Source organism: Ambystoma mexicanum, chromosome 3p (assembly GCF_040938575.1).
Source record: "Ambystoma mexicanum isolate Mex_15411 chromosome 3p, UKY_AmexF1_1, whole genome shotgun sequence".
Taxonomy (NCBI): Eukaryota; Metazoa; Chordata; class Amphibia; order Caudata; family Ambystomatidae; genus Ambystoma; species Ambystoma mexicanum.
Window position 1 is genome coordinate 22,677,133 of NC_090925.1, and position 25,987 is coordinate 22,703,119.

A 25,987-nucleotide genomic window follows, 5' to 3' on the forward strand; every position below is an offset into this window, starting at 1 on the left:
AAAATTGAGAAAGGATTGCCGTTCTTTGAAAATAAACTTTACTTACCTATTTTGGCATTGAGAGAGAGAGTAATAAGAGACTGTCATGAATCTATGCTGTCCGGACACCCAGGTTTTAGAAAGACGCTAGAATTGGTCAGGAGGAGCTTCTGGTGGGAAAAAATGCGTCAGGACATCTTAAATTTTGTAAAAACTTGTGCTATTTGCGCTCAAATGAAGAGTCAAACCGGAAAACCAGTCGGGTTGTTGGAGCCGTTGCCTATTCCACCTCGTCCTTGGCATACAATTTCCCTGGACTTCATTACAGATCTTCCTTGTGACAAGGGTTGTACATCTATTCTAGTTGTGGTGGACCTCTTGTCAAAAGAGGCTCACTTTGTTCCAATGGAGGGAGAGGTTACTGCAGACAATTTGGCCAAAGTCTTTTTGCGAGAAATAGTTAGACTGCATGGTCTGCCTAATCAAATTATCTCAGATAGAGGTCCTCAATTTATTTCTAGATTTTGGAGGGTTTTTTGTAAGGATTTGGGTGTGGAAGTCAGTTTATCATCAGGTTATCATCCCGAGACCAATGGACAAGTAGAAAGAGTAAATCAAGAACTGGAGAAGTATTTGAGGTGTTATCTACAGGCAGGGGAAGAATGGGTGGATTTGATTTGGCTTGCCGAATTTGCTTATAATAATTGTGCTAAAGATTCAACTAACATGTCTCCATTTTATCTTGGAAGAGGTTTTCACCCACGGTTTTTAAGTTTTGAAATTACTGAAGAGTCAGAAAATCCTGGAGTTGAGGTTCGATTAAAAACTATGAGAAAAAATTTGGAAAGAGCAAAAAGGGTACTTTTCGATAGTAAACAGAAGTACAAAAGATTTGCAGATCAAAAAAGGAGGTTGGGTCCTAAATATAAGGTTGGTGACTTGGTTTGGCTTTCGACGAGACATTTGAGAATTAAGGGCAAAAACAAATTTACTCCACGTTTTGTAGGTCCATTTAAAGTAGAAAAGATAATCAATCCAGTGTCAGTACGGTTAAAACTACCTACTTCCTTGAAAATACATCCAACTTTTCACATTAGTCTATTAAAACCTGTGATTCCGGGGACTAGAGTTGTACATCCACCTTCACCAGTTCAGTTAGAGAATTCATCCGAAGAGTTTGTGGTGAAAAGAATTGTAGATTCCAGGAGGTTAAGAGGGAAACTACAATATTTAATAGACTGGGAAGGTTTCGGACCTGAGGAACGTACATGGGAAGACGAGGTGAATGTGCATGCACCACAATTAGTCTCAAAATTTCATAGAAAGTATCCTTCTAAAATTGGCCCTGGGACAGGGCATTAAGGGGGGGGTACTGTCAGGTTTCGTGGGATTTGGTTGAATGTGGTAGAATGAGGATATGATTAACATAAAGTATGGTTTGGGCCTTAACTTTCTGTGCAGAGTGTGGAGAGCTTCCCAAGTCAAAATGGAGACTTCCAAAAGGATCAGTGATTGGTCAGAAGTAACAGAAAGGCATTGTTGGAACATTCTAAACCGCCTTTCATTGTCAGAAGCCCAGCTGGAAGGTCCTATGTTTGAAGCTCTTAAGATTTAGAAAACTTTAGTTAGGCCCTTGTGCCTAAAATTAGTTATTTTGGTTCTGGAAAGTGTTGGAGATTTAAGAAGAAACTTAGAAAACGTTCCGGTGAAAGAAAGAAGCAAGCTAAGTGAATTCATTATCTTTTATGGATCTTTGTGATTTTCAAGCAGGAGTTAAATATTAATTCCATTAATTAACTTGTTCCTGTTTTTATTAGTTTTTGTTAAAATAGTAGTTCATTTCGTTCTTTCATGAATCTATTTTTGAACTTCTAGAACTGTATTTAAATTTACTGAACTGCGTCACATTTTTTGCAATTGGCTAGTTGGAGTGTGGAGGTCTGTTTATCATTTTAGCGTCGTGTGTTTTTTCGGCCGTATAAAATATTGAGTATTGTACCCTTTTTCGGTAACAGTGCTTTTATTAGCGTCGGACTAGCGTTAGAAATCTTACACTGTCTGCGCAAGTGACAGTGTGGTAGCCATGCGACTCTGAAGCGTTATGTTTAATTTACTAACATTCTAACCTGGCGCGTGATCATCACTGGGCTGCCTCTTCAAGGATTAGTGTCCGGAACTGAGGACTTTCTCCTTCCTGTTTGAACACTTCATATTAGAAGAGTGGAATACTATTCATTTACGCATGCGCCCATGCCAGTTTCATTTTTGAACTCTTTTCCTTGTTTTTGTGCGCTTCCATTTTAGAAGGAGTAAACAATATCTTCACGCATGTGCATATTCTGGTTAAAAGAACGCTTCTTTTATGAGCAATCATCTTTGCCAGCAAAAGATCCAATTAATGAACACTTTTATATATTCAGGAAACAAACCATTTTAACTTGAATAGCCAGAGTGTCATTTTTGGAATTGGTATTGAAGCAGCTAGAAATCATCAATACAAACTACATGTATAATATTTCCAGTGGGTTGTTTGGGTAAATGACATTGGAACTGCTTGAAGATTAACTCATTAAACTGAGAGAGATTAGCAGCTTTTTCACAACCGAATTGAAGAAATTAGTAAGAGCATCTGAGACTCTATTTTTCTGTTTTCTTCATTTGAATTCACACGTCCTCTAAGTTATTCACAGAGGATAATCAGGTATGGTGGCGTGTTTATTTACTTAATATTATAACGAGAAGTCAGAGCCAAGGAATTCAAAGGTTAGTGACTAAAGTGAATTTGTTGTTATTTTCACCAACAGGTTGACAGATAAAGAAGCTGAGCAAAACCTGAAGTTTATTATTTTGTCCCATTTTCCCCCTTTCCCTTGGGGGTGCTCTCAACTGAACTGTTTGATACCAGTTAAGAGGTTAGCATCCAAAGGGGACTGCGGGGGTTCAGCAGCTTCCGGGGACAACATCAGATTTGAGAAAGCCTGACACCATGAAGCCGTACGATGCCTTCAAGAAATACCTTTGCCAGAGTGGAAGCATTTGGGAGCCCCTTAAGAGGAATGAAATGTGCCATTTTTGAAAATAGGTCCACAACCACAAGAATAGTGTTAAACCCTTGACTGGGTGGTAAATCAGTAATAAAATCGAGGGACAACGTGTGCCAGGGTGCTGGTGGGATTTCCAATGGTTGTAATAGCCCAGCCGGTTTCTGCTTGGATGACTTGTTTTGAGCACACACTCCACAAGATAGGATGAATTGGATAATGTCGTTACGCCACTTGGGCCACCAATAATTTAGTTTTTACCTTGGCTAGGGTTTTAGCGATTCTGGGGTGGCCCTCGATCAAGGAATCATGATAACCGGACATAACTTGTTCTCGTAGTTCTTGGTTTGGTAAGAATAAATGATTCCTGAAGTAGGGCAACTGATCTTGTATCATGTAATGTTCTCCTTGTGCACTGCACGCTTGTAATTGCTCCGGACTCATCGGGTTTTGGATTTCTTCATTTAATTGTTTCTGAGTTATGGTTGCTGTGATTCCTAGGAGCTTGTCACTCGGGATGATTGCTATTGGGTCAGGGGTCTGATACCCTTGCTCTTCCACCCCCATACGGAAAGGGCATCAGCCTTCCCGTTTTTCACCCCTGGTCGAAATGTAATCACGTAGTCATATTCAGCAAAAAAAAAGAGCCCAGCGTAGTTGTCGTGAGGATTGGGCCTTTGCTGTTTTTAGGTACTGGAGGTTCCGGTGGTCAGTTATTACAGTGTTTGTGTGTCTGGCGCCCAAGAGGTAGTGCCGCCATGCCTTAAATGCTGATTTAATGGCCAGGAGTTCTTTGTCTGTGATAGCGTAATTGAGTTCAGCGGGTGTGAATTTACACGACCAGAAGGCAACAGGGTGTAAGTGGCCCGTTTCGGGGTCCTTTTGTGAGAGGACGGCTCCCATAGCCATGCTTGAGGCGTCCGTTTCCACCAGGTATGGGAGATCAGGGTGAGGGTGGCGTAAGATTGGGGTTGATGTGAATCTAGCTTTGAGTTCCTGGAAAGCCTCCTCTGCTTCGGTTGTCCACTGGAACTTTTTGTTGCTTTTCCTTAGTAATGACGTGATGGGATGCACGATTTGCGAAAATCCTGGGATGAACTGGCGGTAGAAGTTTGCAAAACCCAGCATACTTTGAACCCCCTTGAATGAATTTGGGGATGGCCAGTTAAGGATAGCACATACCTTGTGTACATCCATTTGGATTCCATTCAGGCTGAGAATAAAGCCCAAGAATTCCACCTCGGAGACGTGGAATGAGCACTTTTCGAGCTTGGCTTAGAGCTGGTGTTGACGGAGTTTCTCCAATACGGATCGGACGTGTTTAACGTGGTCCTGCTTTGATGCGGAATATACTAGGATATCGTCGATGTACACTAGAGCACAGACATCAATCAATTCCCGTAGGACATCGTTCATGAAGTATTGAAATGCAGCAGGTGCGTTGCAAAGGCCAAAGGGCATTACTTGATATTCTTACAAGCCGTATTTGGTGCGAAAAGCGGTTTTCCATTCGTCCCCCTGTTTTATGCGAACAAGGTGATATGCCCCCCTCAGGTCTAGTTTTGTGTAGATTTGGGCATCTTTGACTTAATCAAGCAATTCAGGGATCAGTGGCAGGGGTAGCGATTTTTTACGGTAATCTGGTTCAGTGCGCGATAGTTGATGCACGTTCTCAAGTCCCCGTTCTTTTTCGGTACGAAGAATAGAGGACTGGCTGCTGGAGACTTCGAGGGACGGATGAACCCGTTGGCCAGGTATTGGTCAAGATAGGCCTTCAGGTGCTGGTTTTCTGGTTCCGTGAGTGCGTAAATTCGCCCACAAGGGATTTGTGCGCCGGTATTAGGTCGATTTGGCAATCGTATGGTCTATGCGGTGGCAGGGTATTAGCCTGTTCTTTCTGAAAGACATCTTGAAAGTCCTGGTATTCACTTGGTAGGGTGCCGATTGCCAAAGTCGCAAGCGTGGAGGTTCTGGTGTCTATTGGTTGTTTCTCTTGGCGATAACATTTGTGGGTGCAAGTCTCGGGAAAGGCCATTTCTTTTGCTCGCCAATCGATTTGAGGATTGTGAGTTACCAACCATGGCATTCCCAAAATCAACCGGAACTGTGGTGCCTTAATGAGGTCGAAGACAATAGATTCTTGGTGTCCATCCTGGCACAGAAGGGTTAAAGCTGCAGTGCATTGGGATACTGGACCAGAAGCTATTTCCGTGCCGTCGACAGTGATAACAGTGTCGGTGGTTGATTTAGGGCGTAACGGAAGCCCCATCTTTGCCGCAAGATCCTGGTCGATTTAATTCCCAACGGCTCCACTGTCTATGTACGCTCTTACTGCGTGCATCCGAGATGGTTGTTGGTGATTGATCAAGACCACAGATAGTGCAAAATGGGAGGTCTGTAGTTCACTTTCTTCGCTCGACAAGTGGACCCCTACACTTGCCGGACTGGGGAGTTTTCCGATTCCTTGATGGTATCTTCCTTGTCCGTGGCCCCTACCGTCCTCCTCAGTGGCTTCACAGGGCACTCTTTAAGGAAATGACCTGACCTTCCACAGTACAGACATAACTGCTGCTGTCTCCTTTTATCCCTTTCCGCTTTAGTCAAGGGGGATCTGACCCCACCGATTTGTAGTGGTTCTCCTGAACCTTCCGTTGTTCAGGCAGTATTGTCCTTTGAACACACATACATAGGGTGAGGGTCCGGTCTGGTTAGTTCTGCTCTTCGATCCTGCAACCTATGATCCAGTTGAACAACAAGGTCAATGAATTCTGAGCAGTCTTTCGGGGGGTTCACTACTTGTGCAAGAACATCCTTGAGCTCCCCCCGCAACCCCTAATGAAATAACGTGGTTCTCTTCTCCACTGGCCATTCTGCTTCAACTACGAGTCTATTGAATGTGGCTATGTATGCTAATATGTCTTAATTCCCTTGGCGTAGGGACAAAAGTTCATTGTCTAATGCCTGCCCATGAGTACGACAGGCGAACTGCTTTTCCATCTCCTGCTGAAAGCCCCTGAAGCCATGCAGCAAAGGATCGTCTTGGGCCACAAAGGGTACAGACCAGTCCGCGGCGCTACCACTCAGTTGGATAGCACAAAAGCGACCCAAGATTGGTCATTCGGAAATGCCCCTGGCCTACAAAGGAAGTGCAGGTGACACTGGTTCATGAACGTTGCAAACCTTTTGGGATCCCCTGTAAATCGTTCGGGCGGGACCAAGGGAACTGCCCCAGGAAGGGTTATCTGAACGGGATTGGCTTATGGCGCTGGCATCGAGGGCACGCTTCCCGGTAATGGTGCATGCCCTGCTTGTGACTGGAGAAGTTGCCGGCTTAAATCATCAGTGCGTTCTTTGGCTATCAGCTCTCTCCTCAGGGTGTTGGTCTTCTACCTGGCTGCATGTACTTCGGAACGTAGCTGCTCCAACATGTGGGCTAACTGGTCAGTTTCTGACGTTTCCATGACGCCCAGGTGGATTTTGTTGTGAGGCTTTACGTTCTGTAACGCTCACCTGGTATCCACGGGGACGTCACTCAGCCTGTTCTGACCTCTTATGGCCTCGAACCCTTCCCTGGAGGCTATTCGACGGGAGACTGGGCCTGAAACACAGGATTTGTAGAGTTTAACTCCCTATTGTCTCAGTGTGCTTGAACCCCTTCTTCCCCGGGGTCCAACCCTTTGATCCACAGCTCACCTTGTTTTCTTGGATAGTGTGCTCTCCGTCCTGCTTTCAGCGCAGGGGCACGTTGATTGATGCAGGCTTGTTGCTGCCTAGTTACTTCACTGGCAAGAGTCCGACAGGTAAGTATAATGAGTCTTTTGAACAGTTATCTAACTTCGTTTCTTTCCTTCCTTAGATGATGGCCGGCGTCCAGGGATGAAGGTGAGTGAGAGCGCGATGCACCCCTTTCGTATTTGCATTATGCACCTCTTTCGTATTTGCATTGAACTGAGTTCTTTTTCTGTGTATTTTAGGTGCCGCAACGTTTTCAGCGTGGATGCCGGTTATGAAGAACGAATGCGGTGGGTAAGCGCGGTATGTGGCGCCTCTAGATGTTTCCACGCTAACCTGGAGTGTCTTTTCCCTCTTGCAGATGGATGAGAAGTTCCGGAGACAGAGTTTCCCCAGAGCGGCTGGGATTCAGGTAAGCGTTTGAAGCTCGTACAGTATTGAAAAATAAGTGAAGATTTGCAGAATGCTTACTAATGCCTTTTTTCTGTTCTTTTCCCTTTTCCTTAGGAAGCGGCGTGCCGGGATGGGAATGACACCGCCGAAGATGCCCGCAGAATAGAAGGAGCGATGAATGATGGGCAGAAGTGCCGCAAGGTAAGGCTGTTCCTAACGGTGTTCTTGTTCTTGCAGGAGCTGAGCGCAGAACAAAGATGCAGGCCTACTGGAGACCGATCCAAACACGGTGAGTATCACGCTGCAGGTGCAGAAAACGCAAAGCATGTTTTTTCAGCCTGGGTGTGGCTTAAATAGTCTCTGGGTATCCCAGGTGTCTCTGGGCTGAACCACACCCAAAAGACTAGATCGCACATGCAGTTCTTGGAACCGAAATATGTGGGGGCATCCATCTTGTCCCCATCAATGCACTACAAGTCCAATCCCCAATGTTATCCTATGGGATTGAGTGAGTATGGTGCCACAAGCGCCAAGTCTGACTCCAAGTGGGTCTTTGGAGGGATGGAGAGGCCTTTGAGGGCCATGTAGGTGATCGTGGCCTGGCTCCAGCCTGACATCTTGGAGGGCTGGGGACATGAGGGGCAGGAATCATGACACATTGTAGGAGGATCAAAGAAAGAGAAAGAGAGATAGCACAGAGAAGGTTGGCAGACAAAGCAAAGTTAATACAGAAAAAATTAGTGAAGGTCACGGCGATGAATTCAGCAACATCCACTGACAGGCAGGGGGAAGGAGAGGAGGGGGTAGGAAACACACCAGCAAGGATGGCAGCAACTTGGTCTGCAAACGGACAAGAGCAATGGGATGGTGAGGAGCAGTACGGAGGCCCCCAGTGGCAGAGCAAGCCCGCAAGAGGACGAGGCGGATACCAAGGACAGAGAGGGGGATTTGGAGGAATGGGAAATGGAGGATTCGGAGGGCAAGGAATGAGAGGAGGACCGCAAGGGTCATGTTGGAATTGGGGGAGGTAGGGCAATTTTTCGAGAGAGTGCAGAATGCAACCAATTGTTTATTACCAAGGGCAACACCCCTAGGGAAACGAACAGCAGTATGACCACCCACACCCAGGCAGTCCCTATGGGTTACCAATGGGCGGGAGAGGGCAGAATGAACAATGCTATAATGAGCCACAACAGAGAGAACCACCAATGCAACAAAGACAGCAACCACAGTAGAGAGGTATGCAGCAACAAATGGCAAGGCAGAACACCATGGGAAACGCAAACACTAATATTTTTTCAAATTTGGCAAATGGCGCGCCAGCACCTTTTCGCGGCGCAACCGTTGTGAGGGACAATGTATTCTCTGTTCCAGGAACTGAGGCATATGCAGATTAGGATAGCCCACAGAAAACACTTGCATGTCCAGTTCTATTCACTACCCTGCATGCAGAAGAGGAACCACTAGTGGGGGCGGAGATATGCAACAAATAGTTAATCTTTATGGTGGACAAGGGAGCTGAAAAATCGTGTCTCATGGAAGGCCGATTCCCACTCTAGGGGAAAAATTTGGAAACGCAAGGGTTCTCTGGGGCTATTTTAAAAGTTCCTTACACAAAAGATCTTGACATAACGGTGAGGGAAAGACAGTGCGAGCACCTCTACTATATCATGAAGACTCGCCAATAAATTTGTTGGGAAGAGACCTCCTGAGTAAGTTGAATATGACCATCTCATTTACTGAGCAGGTGATAGTGTGCTCCAATCCAGGTGTGTGCCCAGTAAGGGCGATGTTGATGATTAGCACTTTGACAAACAAAATTGCCGTAAGCGGGGGGTGCCCATAGACATGGACATGTTCATTTATGGGATAAGGGTGCTTGCCCGCGTGGTGGAGATAACACGAAAGGAGTGGAAAGTGCCATCTGATTTTGTCTTCCGTCCAATTGTAAATACAGATGTTGTGCCCGGCACAATTTTGTCTATTGATCTAGAAGGGGTACAAGTGTCAAGCAAACGTATTGCAGTAATAGGACAGGACACACATGGTTGCGAATGGAGAACAGTGCTGTGCATAGACCCAAACATAACTTTACGTGATTTAACTGATGAAGAATTGTTCACTGACAACGATACTGATGGGGAAATAATAATGGAAATAAGTGTACCTTGCGACATCATGATCCAACACAGAGAAATACACAACCCTCTCATGGCTAGTGTTAATGTGCCACCCACTATATTTGAGGAAGATATGGAAAAGGTTCTGCCAGAATTATGGACCACAGGCCCCCATGACCTAGGACTATTGCAAGAGGTCACGCCCATAAAGATAAAATTGAAACCAGGTGCAATACCGCCTACAGTAAAACAATACCCACTATCAAGAGAAGCAGAGGAAGGGATACGAGAACCAATAAATGCATTATTACAACAAGGGATAATAGTGCCGTCCAATTCACCATGTAACACTGCAATTTTCCTGATCAAAAAAGCAAGGGGCGGGGCTTGGAGGATGATCCAGGACCTACGGCCACTTAATGACGTCATACAGAAAGACTTTCCACTAGTGCCTAATCCTGCATCAATTCTATGTGGCATACCTAAAGATGCTACTTGTTTTACAGTAGTGGATTTGAAGAATGCCTTCTTCTCAGTACCACTTTACCCAAGCTGTCAGTATCTCACAGCATTCACATTGGGGGGCAACAGATATGAGCATTGTAGATTACCACAAAGGTATTGTGAGTGCATCAGCATTTTCAATAGACTATTGCATGAAGATCGTGGTAATGTTGATGTAGAGAGCACGATAATTAAGTACAAGGATGATTTACTCATTTGCAGCAAAAGTGAAGAACAGTACAGGGCCGAACTCGACATCATTGTTAAATTTACTAGCCACAAAAGGATATAAGGTGGACAAAGGTAAGCTGCAATATTGCTTAGCAGAGGTACTCTACTTAGGACAGCTGATTTCGAAAGATGGCAAACGAATCATACCAGATAGGGCAGCGGCAATACGCCACCTGCTGCTAACAAAAACAGTAAAGCATATGCAAACATTTCTCGACATCTGCAATTGCTGCCGCGCATGGATACTTGACTATGCAGCATACACACGCCCATTATTGCAGGCCTTAATAGAAGCGCAAAAAGACGACGTTCCATTAAAATGGACACAAGAGATGATGACACAAAATTTCAGATTGAAAGACCTCATTGCTCACACACCAGTTTTAGCGAACCCTGATTATGATCGAGAATTCTACCTGTTTTCACACTGCAACAGCATTTTAATGACCGCAGTTTTAACACAAAAGACATCATTAGGCCATAAGCCATTGGCCTACTACAGCGGTACTCTAGATTCAGTAATGCAGGGCCACTTTGCGTGCAAACAAGCTCTTGCCGCAGCGGCCTTCGTTATAGAAAAAAGCACCACCATTGTTATGGGTTGTTCAGTGACACTATACACAGAACACTCACTGTTTACAATTTTAGAACAGTCAAAATGTACCTTAACAACACAGAGGGCAACAGCATACGAAATTATAATATCTAGCCCAAAAGTTCATGTGGTTAGATGTAAGACAGTAAATCCAGCCATATTCATTACTGAGCCATGCACAATGGAAGACATACAGGCGCATGATTGCGCCACGTATGAGGGAGAAGAAGATGACATTCCAAAAGCGAGTTTAAATGCACTACAGGAAGGAGAAATATATTTTGTTGATGCATCAGCATCAATAGACAGTGAGACAGGAGAAAAACATGTAGGGGCGGCAGTGGTAAGAATGGAAGAAGAAGGGTATGAAGTTATCGTACAGAGGCGCCTCCCCTCACATTATTCAGCACAGGCAGCAGAACTAATAGTGCTGATTGAAGCGCTACATACAGCAAAAGGATGTGCTGTAACAATATACTCTGACTCAGCATATGCAACAACAACAGTTCACTCATGGTTGTCACGAAGGCGACGAAGAGGGTTTCGAAGGGCAGATGGTTCGCCAGTACAATACGCAGCACTAGTAAATGATCTAATAGAATCACTAGCAGAACCGTCAGTGGTAGCATTGGTGAAGTGCCAAGCACATACCAATAACATGGACGCAATCTCATTGGGGAACGCAGCAGCGGACACTGCTGCAAAAGAAGCAGCATATTTTAATATCTCGCAAGCATTAGAGTGCATTGTAAAAATGCCCAGTTTAGATACACCAGAGGAAGAATACAGCCATACACCAATTGGCCAAATAATTGAGCTCCAAAAACCTGTGGAGGAACGAGAATTGTGGGGAAAAAGAGGATGTAAACAGTCACCAACAGATTTGATATGGCGATAGGAACTGACAGGCAAGGTAGTAATGCCAGTGGAATGGTTAGAAATAGCATATCAACAACTGCACTTCCCAATGCATGTAACTCAACAGCACATTGCAGCTGAAATACAGGAACACTAGTTTGTTCCGAATTTGCAGGAACATTTGTCAAAATTGAGAGTAGAATGCACAACATGCCAAAAAGAGTTCAGGGATGACTCTTGGAACACTGCGAGGAACATTACAGCGTCCTCTGGGTCCGTTTAGAGAGCTCCACATCGAGTGCGCGGATATGGAAGAGAGTTGCAATGGAGCAAGATATCTGATTGTAATAGTTTGTCCATTCTCAAGGTGGGTGGAAGCGGGACCATGTCCTCACCCAGACGTGAAGTGCGCTGCAACACTTTTAGTACGAGATGTTTTCTCAAGGTGGGGCATATGCAACGTCATAAGGTCAGATAATGGCACGCATTTTGTAAATTATCTTTTCAAGGAGGTAACTACATTGTTGGGTGTAAAGCACAAATTATGTTCGATTTATCACCTGCAGGAAAAGGGGGAGGTAGAAAAAATCAACGGCCTATTCAAAAGCAAATTGTCAAAATTGTGTAACACCCTCAAGAAAAAATGGTTGTATTGCTTGCCCCTAGCACTGTTCCAACTGGGAACTCAGCCAAGTAAGGACCACCATTTGAGCCCCCACGAAATAGTGGCCGGACAGCGTATTCATACGCCACTCCCCCCAGTAAGAAGGGCATCAGACGCTCATGGAGCTGCCACAGTGCTGGGGGATGAATTTAAGGAATACATTACCCAACGAAAACGGGCAGGGCCGCACATAGCAAGAAAGATCGCACCACCATTCACACAGAACACTGAGACAGATACTACAACGCCAGTGAGGGACAGCCCAACGGGACAATTAATGCTAGGTGAATATGTTTATGTGCGAAGGACGGGACAATTAATGCCAAGTGAAAATGTTTATGTGCGAAGTTTAAAAGAAACAATTTAGAAAAGTGAACAAATAAAATTGTATGATATACTACAACGCCAGCGCAGGTCAGCCCAACGAAACAATTAATGCCAGGTGAAAATGTTTATGTGCAAAGTTTCGTGCGGAGTTGGAACTCTCCAAGGTTTCATGGGCCTTACGAGGTCGTATATTGCACACCAACTGCAGTGAAAGTGATGGGGTTGAAAGGCAACACGAGAGCCACGAAGTTGCAGGTGGCTAAAATAAAGATGTGCAAATTCAACAAATTTAAAAGGAACACATTAAGAAAAGTGAACAAATAAAATTATATGATAAAGAGAAATATGTAAAGAATTGTATATATAATATACAGCACACAGCTCTCTCTCTCCCCCTCTCTCTCTCTCTCACTCTCTCTCTCTCTCGCTCTCTTCCTCCACTTCACTTTATCTGTAAAGATTCCTGTAATTGACTAAGTTTTATTTATGAAATAGAGTTGTAGAAATTAAAAGTATAAAGAGTGAATAGCCGAAAAAGAAAAAAAAATAAGAAATGAATGTGGTAATGATCGGGAAAAATAAAAAGTTATGTAAAAAAGTATTAAAAGAATTTTTGCAATGTACTTAACAAATTTATATCGCCCCTTCAGGTGGAAAAATGGCGGAAAGGAGGGCCCTCACTAACAACGACACAAATGTAGATAGTGATAGAGTAGAGAGTAGAATAAATATGTGGTATAGTTTTGAATGCAGACTTAAGTTTGCAGCAATATTGTTTTCTGTAATGTTATATTTTGCAGCCTGGTACTGGACTTTTGCTTTCATAACTGGGGATATGAAAGAGGGGGGAGTGGGATAAACCTGATACGGGAAGGCTCAACCCTCATATGGGCTGGAGTCACAACTATGTGGAAAAATAATGGCTCTGTAGACATCAATCTTACCACGTTGCATAAAAACCGAACTGCCAAAACTCCTATCTTTTCACTTGCTGCTATTGAGTTAAGCAAAGACAACGAGACCAATCAGTATGATGGGGACTACTCCTGGGTTAGTGAGCCTGATCTGACAAATACTGATGTGTATACAACCGTAGAACCTACCTCACAAGGCACTGTAATGCACTTTAATCCTGATAATGCAATTAAACAAGACGCTCCAGCACCACAGTCCTGGCAAGCTGCTAGTGAATTCAGTGACGCAACATGGGCAGATGTCTTTCCCATCAATTAAAGAAAAGTGAAAATGATAAATAACAGGGAAGGGGGTAGGAGGAGATGGAAAAGGGGGGTGGGAGGGAAAAGATATGATGTATACCATGGTCTGGGATTAGATGAAATTGAAGACCCCCGCCACCGCCACCCAGATCAGTCAAACAAGTGGTACTCAGACCATCAATGCAACAGCAAAACAAGCCACAAATGAGAGATGCTATGTCTGCTGTCTCATACCGCACGCTTCAGGTACACCTAAAATACTTATAACTCAAGAAGTGCCCTTGTCGGATTCCCGATGTTTGATTAATCTCACATTATGTAGGATTCGGAGCACCTTCCAGTTACACACAGTTACAATAGAAATGTTGCTGAACGAGAAAACCTGCACGAGCAAGCCGCAAGGAGTGGTTTGAATCAAAGAACCATTTTTTGTAATCAAAGGGACAAGATTCTTAGAAAACAAGTGGCATGACGAGACAATCACATGTAAAGCAGAGGCATTGCGAGGCTTAACTGAAGAGAACTTTCAATGGGTCAAAGAAACGTGTACTCCCGTCTGGTCCCAGCACATTGCAAAGCTCACGTGAGTTACTGCACTTGAGAAACCCATCAAAACACAGAAGGAAATTCTGCACAAACTTTGTTTCCATTGCGAAGGGAAGGTACAAATGGGCTCTAATAGGAAATGCAACAAAACAATCATCATTCCATATATGAAAAAAGGCACAGCAGCGCTAATGGACATGTATTGGGTGTGTGGCAAGCAAGCCTACCTCCATCTACCGGCATCATTGAAGGGTACCTGCACCCTGGCCACCCTACACTCAGCGCTAATGGTGATTCCAGAAAGCCATATCCTAGGGGGTAGAGATTCGGCTGGCATATCAGCAGCAGGAGATTTGGCTGGCATATCGGCAGCAGGAGATTCGGCTGGCATATTGGCAGCACTCCAACCAGCAACCACAGATCCTTCCACATACGACATTCTGTCTGAAAATGAGCTACGAGACAGTGTCCCGCAAAAAGAGGTCATCCAACTATATCTCCAGTGAATCATCCAACCTCCTCGCTGAGATTTCTGATAAATATAAATTGTTCAATTCGGCTGAAATGTGTTTTGCCTCCCTCCTGATGCCAGGACTTCAGGTTCGAACAAACGCCAAATGGCTGCAAATCGTCTGCTGGGAACTGATCCAACTCGCCAACGACACTGAAGAGGGATTCAATGTGATCAAGGTGGAACTCTACGCCTTCCGCCTAATGACAATCCAGAACCGGTACGTCCTAGACCTTCTCACAGCAATGGACGAAATGTTTGCCAAAAAATCAGGAGTGCGTGCTGTACATTCATACCTTCTGAAGATGCGGATAACGGGCTCTCTCCCACGTCATCTCGGCAGTACACAGCCTGGGGGAGAGAATGCGGAAGGAAGGAGGAATAGAGCCGAGCAACTGCTTCGAAAACATGTTCAACTGCATACCTTGTGGTTCAGCATTATGATGAAAATTTTTGTTCCAGTCATCATTTTTCTTTTGCAATTTTTCTGTGTGTGCCAGTTGGGCATATGATGTTGTGCAAAGTCTATGCCTAGTTCAACAATGATGATGGTAACAATGGGTAAATCGACAAAGGTAGCAACCATGATAGACGTGCAAATACAAACTGGGGAGTCAAACCCACCAAAGTATCACCTGACAGCTGTTTATCACCAGCATGGGGACAGGATAGACAACCTATACCACACCACAATTAAAGAGCCACAGGAGTTGCAATGGTACAGGGAGCTGTGGGTGGACCTAGATGGGGATGTGGGTATATATATGACATGCACACCTGATGAATACGCCAGGAGAGGGCAGAGCCTAAGAGGTTTCTGTAGGGCTTGGATGCCAATAAAAGGTACACCGGCATGGGATGAAGCAGTACAAGAAGCAGAGTATTATCAGAGAGATAATAATAAAAAGGATTAGTTAGTTACTTTAGATGTAACGAAAGGGGGGAATGTGTGGGAGCGAGGGTTTGTTTAGGCCCGGCTCACACATTCAGCACGATGTGGATCACTTGCTCGTACAATAGCGAGGGACGCCTCCATTGCCCGCGTGCTAACAGTAGCATAAGCGGGGCTGTTGTCCGGGACACTTGGCTTCCATTTTGTGTGCCCTCGACTCCATCTTTGGACTAGGCCTCACTGCGATAAAACGAAAAGGCTTCTCTCCCCTCTGCAGCGCCGCGCACACCGCGCTCATGACTCCCACCTTTTCTCACTCTGTCTGAAAGCTTCACAGCTCCATTTCTCATAGATGCGCTGGGGACAATTGAAACAAATATACTAATGTAACATCTCACTCTTCCTCTGAGATCACGGTCCTGTGTGTGAATCAGCTCGAACCATGTCTTGTAGCTCATCCATCTCCACAAACCTGCCTGTGCCCTCTTACCCCTGCTGTTGGAAAATTACTGCCTCTGTAACCCTGTGCCCCTTAAGATATTATCTTTGTGACCCCGCTATGAAGCCCACCGCAGTGTGCCCCCTACTAAAATCAGACCTCTGTCACAGTATATTGCACCCTAGAACTAACAAATGTCAGCGTGCCCCATAGTTGCTTTGATGCACACAGGCCCACCCCATGATCGATCTTATCACACTGACCAAGAACCCTAAGCCTGATACTCCATATAAGTCCCAATGAGTGATGTTCTGATTGTATGCATGCAATGTATAGGTTTACAAGGATTTACTTAAGAATATACTAATGATCATTGTTTATTACATGTCTAATGGTAGTTTTTTATGCTAGCTTAGTTAGTGTCCACCAATCCGGATGAGGCAGCGCACACAGTTCTATATGTAACCATGTCATTCATCCAATCCCAAACAATTGTAGTCCCGTATAGAGTGATATCATTGATGATGCTTTGTTCCTTGATAAGTTCATGATTTTGTAATGTTTGCCAGAGCGCTCTTGAGGCAGCAGAGTTCTCTGGATGCCAACCTTTTATAAAACAATCTAACTCTTGTCCCATGTTCTCTTAGTCTTATTCCCCATTGGGGTGTTTCAGATTTATTTGGATTTGCATGTGTAATACGGGGAGTGAGCCTTTACAGTCTTCTGATTTTGTATGTCTTTTTCTGAGCTTTAACTGCTTTACAACCCTTTGATGAAATGGCCTCCATTTTAATGTTTTCCTCAAACTATTTATGCAAAAAAGAAAATCAAAGTTATTAGCGTTCTTTTAGCGCCAAAATGCAAAATTCAGATTGTTGAAACTGAAATGTGTCACATAGTGCATCCAAAATTATTACCATTATTTGTCTACTTTTCATTCTCAGCAGACATGAAAAGAAAGAGCTTGAAAGATACGCCAAAGAAAAGCACTGCGCATGATGATGGTAAATTGATTTATAATTATGTTGATGAAAGGGCAAGCAGGCTTCTACATAGTATGATTTCTCTTTACTAGATGCTGTATAGTTCAGTCTTTCAAATGTTTGCTCTCGGATTGATTCTGCCTGAAGTCATCCTCCCATATGTAACCCTCTATTAAAGTTATAATGGTGCCTAAACTGGCGAATCCCAATTGCCGCTCTATGCCAAAGTCATTCAGAATACACCCTCTTCCATTCCTACTTCACTGCTGTTTTCAAACGTTTTAATGGAGGGTATCACCCCATAGATGCCCACCGCTCCCCTCATCTTAAATGTGACAGTAGTGCAATAGTAGACATGTGGCACAAATGTATGAAGGGAAATTATATTAATTGTATGTATTTCTCTGTGAAATTGTTTATGGAATGTGTAGTGATTTTAAATTAATTATTCTGTGATGTGATAAAATGTATATTTAAGGAAACAGTTTTATCCTGAAATGCATGCCACTGAGGGACATGTAATAACAGTATGTATTGAATCCACGCTGTAAATTTATGTGGGAAGTTGGGGGACATGTAATATGATATATTAAGATCTTGCGATGTAAGAAAGATTGTATATTTTAATTAGTTTTATAAGAATGTTGTGTTTATAAAAAGCCGATTTGACTAAAAGTATATTAATAAACAGATACAAATAAATATTCATAACATATTTTTCCCAGGATCTTCTGCTATTGTTTCATCCCATTCCATACCCAGTGACCACCTGGGGGCGTTCCCCAAGAGTGGCTATCTTGGTTATTAATGTTTGTAAGAGGCATGATGAAAAGGTGTCAGTGTTAGCTGCTTAGGGATTAAATCAGTGAAATAAACTTGAAAAATTGAGATTTAACAGATCTGAGTGAAAATCTCTGGCAGAAGTCACAAAAAGGTATTCAAATTCAGGTGTACTTAGGGAAGCAATTTCCTGTAATTGGCAAGGGTATTTCGGGCAACTAGCAGTAGGTGACTGATTAGAGATGCCCTTTAGCCTTTCATTTGGTAAAGGGCCTCAACCATCTCTCACTGCAAGACAACCAACGGATCTAATGGTAACAGTACTCCCCTTATCTCTTTAATTAGACCGAATGCTTCCTTCCAGAATGTTTGGGCTCTACCACATGAGCACTAGAGATGTAAGTAATCTTCTCTCAGTCCTAGGTGACCATTATATTTATTGGAATGTAGAACTTGTTTACTTTCCTGTGGCTTGCGACTGGCACATATACATCTAAGCATCTTTTTGTGGCGGGTCTGGATGGGATAATAATTGGGATAGAGGAGTCAAGGGACTATGTTTATTTTGATAGCCGTTATGCGTCAGAGCCATGAGATCTATTGGTTGTCCCATTTTAATAAGTTGACACCTAGGATTTTAAATAGAGAAGGGAATTTGGTTTCATATAAGGTTTGAAATGTCGGTGTCAACTTGATACCCATGTAATCCAATTTGCTAATGCTCAATTTACATGAGAAATCTTGTTCTGTTTATGTTGTTTGGAAGTTCTGAGATTTTCAGTTCCATGGATTTCCCAAAGTTTATGGAAACTCCTGATACCGTCTCAAGCGCACTAAGTTCTGTCATTAAGGCCAGGGGCATTGATTGGGTGTGTTATCGTTACCAAGATATTGTCCGCCTACACGGCTGCTTTATGTTTGGTGTGGTTTACAAGAAAACCACAGATTTTGGGATCAGATCGGATTCGGTTAAGTATTGATTCTATTATCAAAGAGAATATTAAAGGGGAAAATGGGCATACTTGCCAGGTCCATCTGGAGATTGGGATGCAATGCGAGTAGTAGCCATTGATGCAGATTGTAGTTTTAGGGGATTAAAACAGACCATGACCAAGGTGACACATGTGGGCCAAATACAAATGCTTGAAGTGTTGAGGAAATAAACCACCAATCCATTCTTCAAAGTCTTTGTTAGCATCAAGCGCCAACGGGATCATGGGGATTTTACACCTTCACCATATCTGAATGATGTTAACAATGTATCTGATATTAAAATGGGTGCTACAATTGATAATAAATCCAGTCTGGACGCTAGTATCTTGAAATAAATTGTGCCTTCTATATAAAGCAGGAAAATATGAAGAATTGATTCACAAAGTATTTGAAGATAAGGGTTAATAAGGATTCTCCGATAGGACCTGTTATTGATCCTGATTTTAGGAAGGAGATGAATAATGATGTGAGTGGGTTACTAGTTGGCCCATTTTGAGAAACAATGAAGTAAAGCTGTCTGGGCCCACTGATTTCTGATTTAGTAAGGCTTTAAATGCCATATCCGTCTCTTCTCTTGTGATAGTGAACTCTAACTGGTCACAGCCGTCTAGGAGAATTTTGGGAGATTGTTGAGCTTCAGTTTCTAGCAGGCTGTTTGCTTTATTGCCTTGCATGTTATAGTGTTGTTTTGTAAGCAATAGGGGAGATGCTGTGTCTGATGCGAATAGTGCTTCTAAGTTGACCTGGCTATTCTTAGTTCTCTAAAGGCCTTTTGCTATCCAGTTTGGGTGTGAGTTAGTTCCTACTCATGTACCAAGGACTCCAAATGCTCCCTGGCCTTTCCCCTCTATTTCAAGTATGTGGTTGAGTGATTAATGAATTCCTCTAACAGCCTTCGTGTCATCCCATAGGATGCACAGGGATATTTCACCATTATCGTTGTCAATTAAATAATTATCGACAGCTGTAGCTATTTCTTCACGAGTGGTAAGTGATAGGATCCTTGAGAAGTGGGTCGTATAACTTCCGTGCACGTGTGCAAGAGGCTGGGCTCTGTTTATTTGCAATGTGGCCAGGATGGTTGAGTGGTTGGAGAATAATATGGGGCCTATTTCTGACCTTGAGACATATGGAAGTAAGGAGGCATGCAAATTGTGGACCATTGAATGGTAAAGTAGCACTTGGGACCCAGGGACTCTGACGCCACGCAGTATTTCTACTTCCATAGAAAAACCTGCAGTGAGGAGCGCGCCAAGGGTGCACCCATTGTTGGCTGTAGCTTTGAAAACTAGTGCTTGGGCACTTGGGGATGCCGCCACCTCGTTGGAACGCCATGCTGGATTCTACTACCGCAGCGAATGCCATGGCTAAGCCCATTGTTGGGGGGTGTTTGCAGGTGCTTGGAAGAGCTCGCTTCTGCTATGCATTTCTTTGAGTACAAGTACTAGGGTCGCTAAGGCGTCGTGGGACTCTAATGCAGCACACTATGGATCATCACTTGTGCATTTTGTTTGCACAGCCTGTCCTGTGATACAGTACCCTGCTACGGGACTGAATGCAGGAAAAAAGCTTTCAGCTGGGTTTTCCCAACCTGGGTTTGCTAGCTAGAGGGTTTGCGCATTTGTAGACCGGGTTGCAGTGGTCACACAGAGCCGAGCACCCACAGCTAATTAAATTGCTACAGCATGCTTCATCTTTGTCTACCAAGTTAGGCACGCATTACAATCTGCAGAGTCTGCTGCTGTAATGATCCACAATCTCATGTAAGCCATTTTTGCCATCTGTTTGATAATATGGTAATCTGTTAATTTGCTAACTTTGGTGAGGAGGAATGAAGGTTGAACTATGGCACTTTCTTAAACTGCTGTGGCGTGCCCCACCCCACCTCCTGTTTTTCGGTCTATTAACTTTTATTTATTTTACTGTTTTTCTCACTCTGATTTTGTTACGGCTCACCACGCTGAAAAAGAAAGGCGGCCACTAGCCTTTCACCGCACAATATCGCACAGTATCACAAACCAGTAAGGGAGGCAAACACATTGTTTAATGAAATTGAACATTTATGGTACACCCTTAACGACTCAGATAAGATCAAGGGCCTTTTTTGACCCCACAGTGCCAGCGCATGTAAGCCATGTTAACAACTGTATTAGTAAATATATTTTAGTGATGTAAGACGATTTACCTGTGAAGCATATGGGACATGTGGGGTCCTGTAATGATAAGGATGAAGACTCTGCCATACTCCCCATTCTGTAAGCTGTTGACTTCCATAAATAAAAATAAAATCAGACAACTCGCTCAGATTTATTTTCCTCCACTACTCCTTTACTCTCTGTCCCTTCTCCTTCTTCAACCACTTCCTTGCTCCTCTTTCCCCACCTCTCTCTCTATTGCCTTCTCTCTCTCCTCACACCCCAACTCATCAGAACAGTGTCCTAACACCTTCAAAGTCTGCAGCACTAGGGTAATGTATGTTCCCTGCTCTCTATCCTGTTTCATTTTTGCTTTGGTTGTGTTACAGTGAGGACAGGCTTGAGGGATTGGTATGGTCTAATTGTTTCCTTCTCCTCATATCTCTCATCTCTGTCAGGTGTGGGTTGTTCCTCCATTCACCATCTATCCTCTTTGCAATATTCACCATGTCTCTGCTGTGCAAGGCTTTAAATGAGGCTGCATCCATCTTGCAGTTGGGAAGTATGAAGACGGGGTTGTCTGACTTTGTGCTGACCCATGGGGGCTCTCCATGTGACTACGAACAACTGAGAAGTGGTGTCAGCAGTTTCCATTTCACAAATTGAATCTGTGGCAGCCCAATATCTTCTACTTACCACAGTCGGGTTTGTCCTATGCTCAAGTTCATGAATCGCTGGCTTTTATACATTGTAACTGTACTGTCCCTAGTTTGGTCAATGTTCCTAATTTGCGGACCACCAATCTAATCAAATGATATCTTGACTGTATCACCCTCTAGAGAGGGTCAGTGGAATGAGGATGGCCTTGGATTGGTGGCTGGGGAGGAGAAAGTGGCTTTCCCGTCTGTAAGGAAGGCATGGTATCAAACAGTGAAGACAGACACAAGTGATCACAGTTCAAGGGTGTTTATTTAACTTCAATCGGTTGGTTGAACGCCTATCTAACCTAAATCTAAGGATTGAAGCAAGCTACGACCATCAAATAATAATAATGCAGTCCTAGTTGTGTCTCTGTCAAAATAAAAGGACCTATACTAATAAACCTATTGCCAGTCTTTACTTTTAAAATACAAAAGCATGTGGGACAATTGTGTATGCAAAAAGAAAAGTGTTCGAGAAATAATATGTTATGGTGTTTGAGCAGTTAGCTTCCCTTCCTCATGTTTTCAGCACGGGGCAAGCCGGCACCTTTGAGCTTTACACACACTCTGACTTCTCTGCCACAAGGATACAGTTCAAAGCATAAGTATCAGGGCCTTCTACCAAAGCCTCTTTTCCAATAACAGTCTCTTACTGCAGAGTGCCTGTCGTAACAAACAAATATCAAAGTTCCACTCTTAGCAGGATTTTCACATGCACACATGCTTGCTTCCAGTGCTCATCATGGATCTCCCTCCTTCAGGATTGGACCCCCTTTTTACCACAATGTTTACTCTTGGTCTCCCTCGTTTAGGCTCAGACCATGGACCTCCCTCGTTCGGGCTCAGATCCCTTTTTCACAATATTCACATCTGGTCTCCCTCGTTCGGGCTCGGACCATGCACTCACTTTCTACGGTTTCCTCTTGATATCAAAATCGAAGACTTAAGAATGTGCGATGGGTTTTGCTTAAACGGTCACAGGACCACTTCGATTCACTTTACACAATGTTTGGATCAATCTTCTACTTTTATTTCTACCACTTCTTGGCGAGATACCTTACAGTGACCTTCGATTGAGCACATTCACAGTGCCAGACCACTCTGTCAACAGTATTGTATCTTTCCTTCTCAAGTTCAAACATTCATCAGCCGTTTAGCTTTACTCGCGTCTTTCATCACATGTGTTTAACAATGTTTGTTCCAACGTTCATTATTCAACGTTGCTACTTGTTACCTTGCCTTCAACACAGACCGGTCTTGCATCGGTCTCCCGAACTCACCAGCTGTGTTAATCTCTCTGGTGTTCCACTCCCACTCCCTGAAGATCCCTCACCCAGGTACCCAGGTGGTCTTCCTGTACTGTTTCACCCACAGAAACTAGATCCAAAAGCGATGGCTGTGTTCTGGCCACCTGGATGACAGATCCCTCCCCGGGGACTAGCAGGTGAGACACCTTCTGGTTTCCCACATACCCTTCCCTTATGCGAGGTGGAAATACTTGGTCTTTTCCGAGGTCCTCTAATCTTAGGACCCTGGAGAGAACAAGGAAAAGATATATCCAGGGGTCTCTCGCATATTCCAGGATTTTCTTTTCCTTCTTTCTGGCAGAGGCGGGGTGTTCATATTTGTCTCCCTAGTGTATCCTGTAAACTGGGTTTGAGGTGGTAAACCTCTTATTAGGTGTTCTTTATAGTTTGTGGTATGCTCTTGGTGAATAGTTGGTTTATGAGATTCTGTGTCCGTCCACTCCCACACCGGAGAGGTTTGGGAGTAACAGTCAAGTTGCCAACAGTCCTGGGGTGTAAATTCCCTATGGGGATTTGGAAGATCTTGTAAGAGAGTAGAAAATGACGGGCAGTCTCTTCCCACAATGACTTCTTCGGGGAGCCCAGGAATAATGGTGGATGACTCCAGCTGTGTTTCCCCCTTATGTTAATGTACTGGGATAGATTTTATTATCCCTGTGTACACATGTGGCTTTAACTAGGGTTGCATTTTCTAAGTCTGCTGTTGTCACCAAATCGGCCCTTATGGCGGTTTGTTTTCTGCCTGAATCAATTAGCGCCTTTACAGGCTTTCCACTGACTAGGTCTTTTTCATATGTAAAATCAGTTGAAGACTGGCATAGACATATGCTGAAGGATTCTATATCAGCCTCTGTTTCTTCCCACTCGTCCCCTCTTAGGCACCCTAGCACCATAGGTTCTTATTTTAGATTTTTAGGGCAATGTCGAGCTAGATGGCCAGTTTCTTTACATGAAAAACAAATAGGAGGTAACGGTTTAATTCCTTTAAGTTCTTCTTTCCTGCTTTCCTCTCTACCCTTTGGGTATGGTCTTCTGATTTCTATGCTCTCTTTCGGGATCCACTCTTTGGGTTTAGAGATCCCTCCCCCTCTATCTAGTACCTGGGATTGGGAGCAGTATGTGGGTTTGTGATCTTTCCGTTAATCACACCAGTGTACAGAGTGAAAATGTTTTACTGCGTCTGAGTGATTCTGGGCAGTTTCAATAGCTATGTCTAGGGTGGCCCGCTTTAGCTGCAATACTGCTTTCTGCAAAAAGGGAGGTGAAGAATTGGTGAATTGTTCTAGAATTATCATTTGAATCAACTTTTCCATGGTCTAGTTGTTAATCCAGAGGGATACTGTGGTCTTAATTTGTTCCCCCAATTAGGGGGGGTTTCCCCAGGGTTTAATCTAATAACCCTTAATTTCTGTCGATAGAAGTTACAGGTTTGGCCTACACTTTTAAGGAGTCCTTCTTTTATGGATATAAAGGTAGCCCCCTGGGCAAGGTTAAATAGCTGGTAGGAGGTCTGTAGCTCGCCTTTCAATAGGGGTCCAAAATAAAAACAAATTAGGTTTTCTTCCCATCCCAATTGCTCAGCTAATCGCTCGTAATTCCAAAGAAATTCCCTAGGTCTTCGCCCTCCTGATAAGGTTGTAGTATCCCTTGTGGTAATAGGGATCTTGGCTGTAACTCGACTAATTTTGTTACGTTTTCTTGGAGACAGGCTTCTGCCTGAATCTGGTGGGTAGCCAGTTGAGCCATGATATCTTCAAGGTTGGCCATGTTTTCCGTGGGGCGTAAGGGTTGCCTATTTAACACTTTCTGAGTCGGAAAAACGGGGCTCAACTTCCTCCGAGAGCATATTCGAAGTCGTCTGTCTCCTCTGAACTTGATCCTGACAAGGGGAAGGCCTGGGTAGGTTGATTACTCCTACGTCCCGTCCCCTTTCTTCCATATTGTATGGGCGTCCCCCGCTAGGGACGGGAAACAGAACCTTTTTCACCAGAAAAAATGATCTTCCCTTTAAGTTTGGATGCATGCGGGGGCGCAACCCTGGGAGCATGCGCTCCCCTGACTCCACCCACGGGCACCACTCCTCAGTCCTCTTTTCCGCGTTGACAGGAACAGACCGCTTTCACCAGCACTCCTGGGTTAGGCCTCTGGCCTTGTAATTCCACACGCTCTTTCCCAGAAGACTTTCTTTTTTCATCTTTTTTTCTCATATCAGTTGTCAGGGATAATACTCTGTCCTATGGTGCCACACTCCTCCCCAGCACATGTTGACAATGGTGGGTTTCAGCAGATATCCGGCCTGCAATGGTTCCTTCTCCACGTCGGATCCCCAAGCGCTCTGCCTCCGGTGCCTTGTCCTCGACCACAGATGGGACGGCTGTTCTGCCCGCGATGCATTGACCCTGCAAGTTCTGAAGAATCGTTTGGCCAGGAGGATGGAGCTGTTAAAAAAAAAAGATCACCTCCAGAGGACATCAAGACATAGGTGAGGAGGAAGACCAGGCCCAAGGTACAGGACTGCGAGACTTGTCCTTGGCCTCAAGCCCAGGGACCGTATCTCTCCAGGACTGAAATCTCTACACTGGCTCCCAGTGGCTGCGAGGATTAAGTTCAAAACCCTCTGCATTGTCCACAAGGCCTTCTGGGGCCTGGGGCCTAAATACCTTCAACTCTCTCTTCCTAAATATCTTCCTTCCCGAGCCCTTCGCTCATCTGTCTCCAACTCCCTCAGGGTCAGCCACTTCTCGAAGCAACGAGCTGGGGGTAGATCTCTCTCTGCAGCAGGGGCCTCCCTCTGGAACAGCCTTCCTGCCTCCCTGAAACTTGAGGAGAACCATCTTCGGTTCCGGAAGCACCTCAAAACCTTCCTCTTTGCTTCTGCTTTCTCTCTCCCTCTCCCCTGCTAAATTCTTCATTGAAACTGCACTGAACCTGCACCTGGGCCACTCTCACCGACCTCGGTCCTTGGCCCAGCCACTCTCCACTTGCACTGCCTCCCTGGCAACCCCTGCACTGCGGGACTGTCTCTGCATCCCTACAGCC

At 44.2% G+C, this 25,987-nt stretch overlaps 1 protein-coding gene across 13 annotated transcripts in view; it reads left to right on the forward strand.

The window, feature by feature from the left end:
* Positions 1-25,987, forward strand: part of LOC138580086 (protein FAM118A-like) — a 1,834,209-nt gene that overhangs the window by 1,396,299 nt on the left and 411,923 nt on the right. For 7 of the 13 annotated variants that reach the window (XR_011304174.1, XM_069650354.1, XM_069650353.1 and 4 more), the window contains one exon: positions 16,994-17,053. Coding sequence is in view for 10 of the 13 variants with exons in the window: in XM_069650354.1 (XP_069506455.1) it covers positions 16,994-17,053 (60 nt within the window). In the remaining 3 variants the exon portion in view is untranslated. The remainder of the gene's footprint in view (positions 1-16,993; positions 17,054-25,987) is intronic. The other 6 variants (XR_011304173.1, XR_011304175.1, XM_069650357.1 and 3 more) reach the window with 1 other exon arrangement.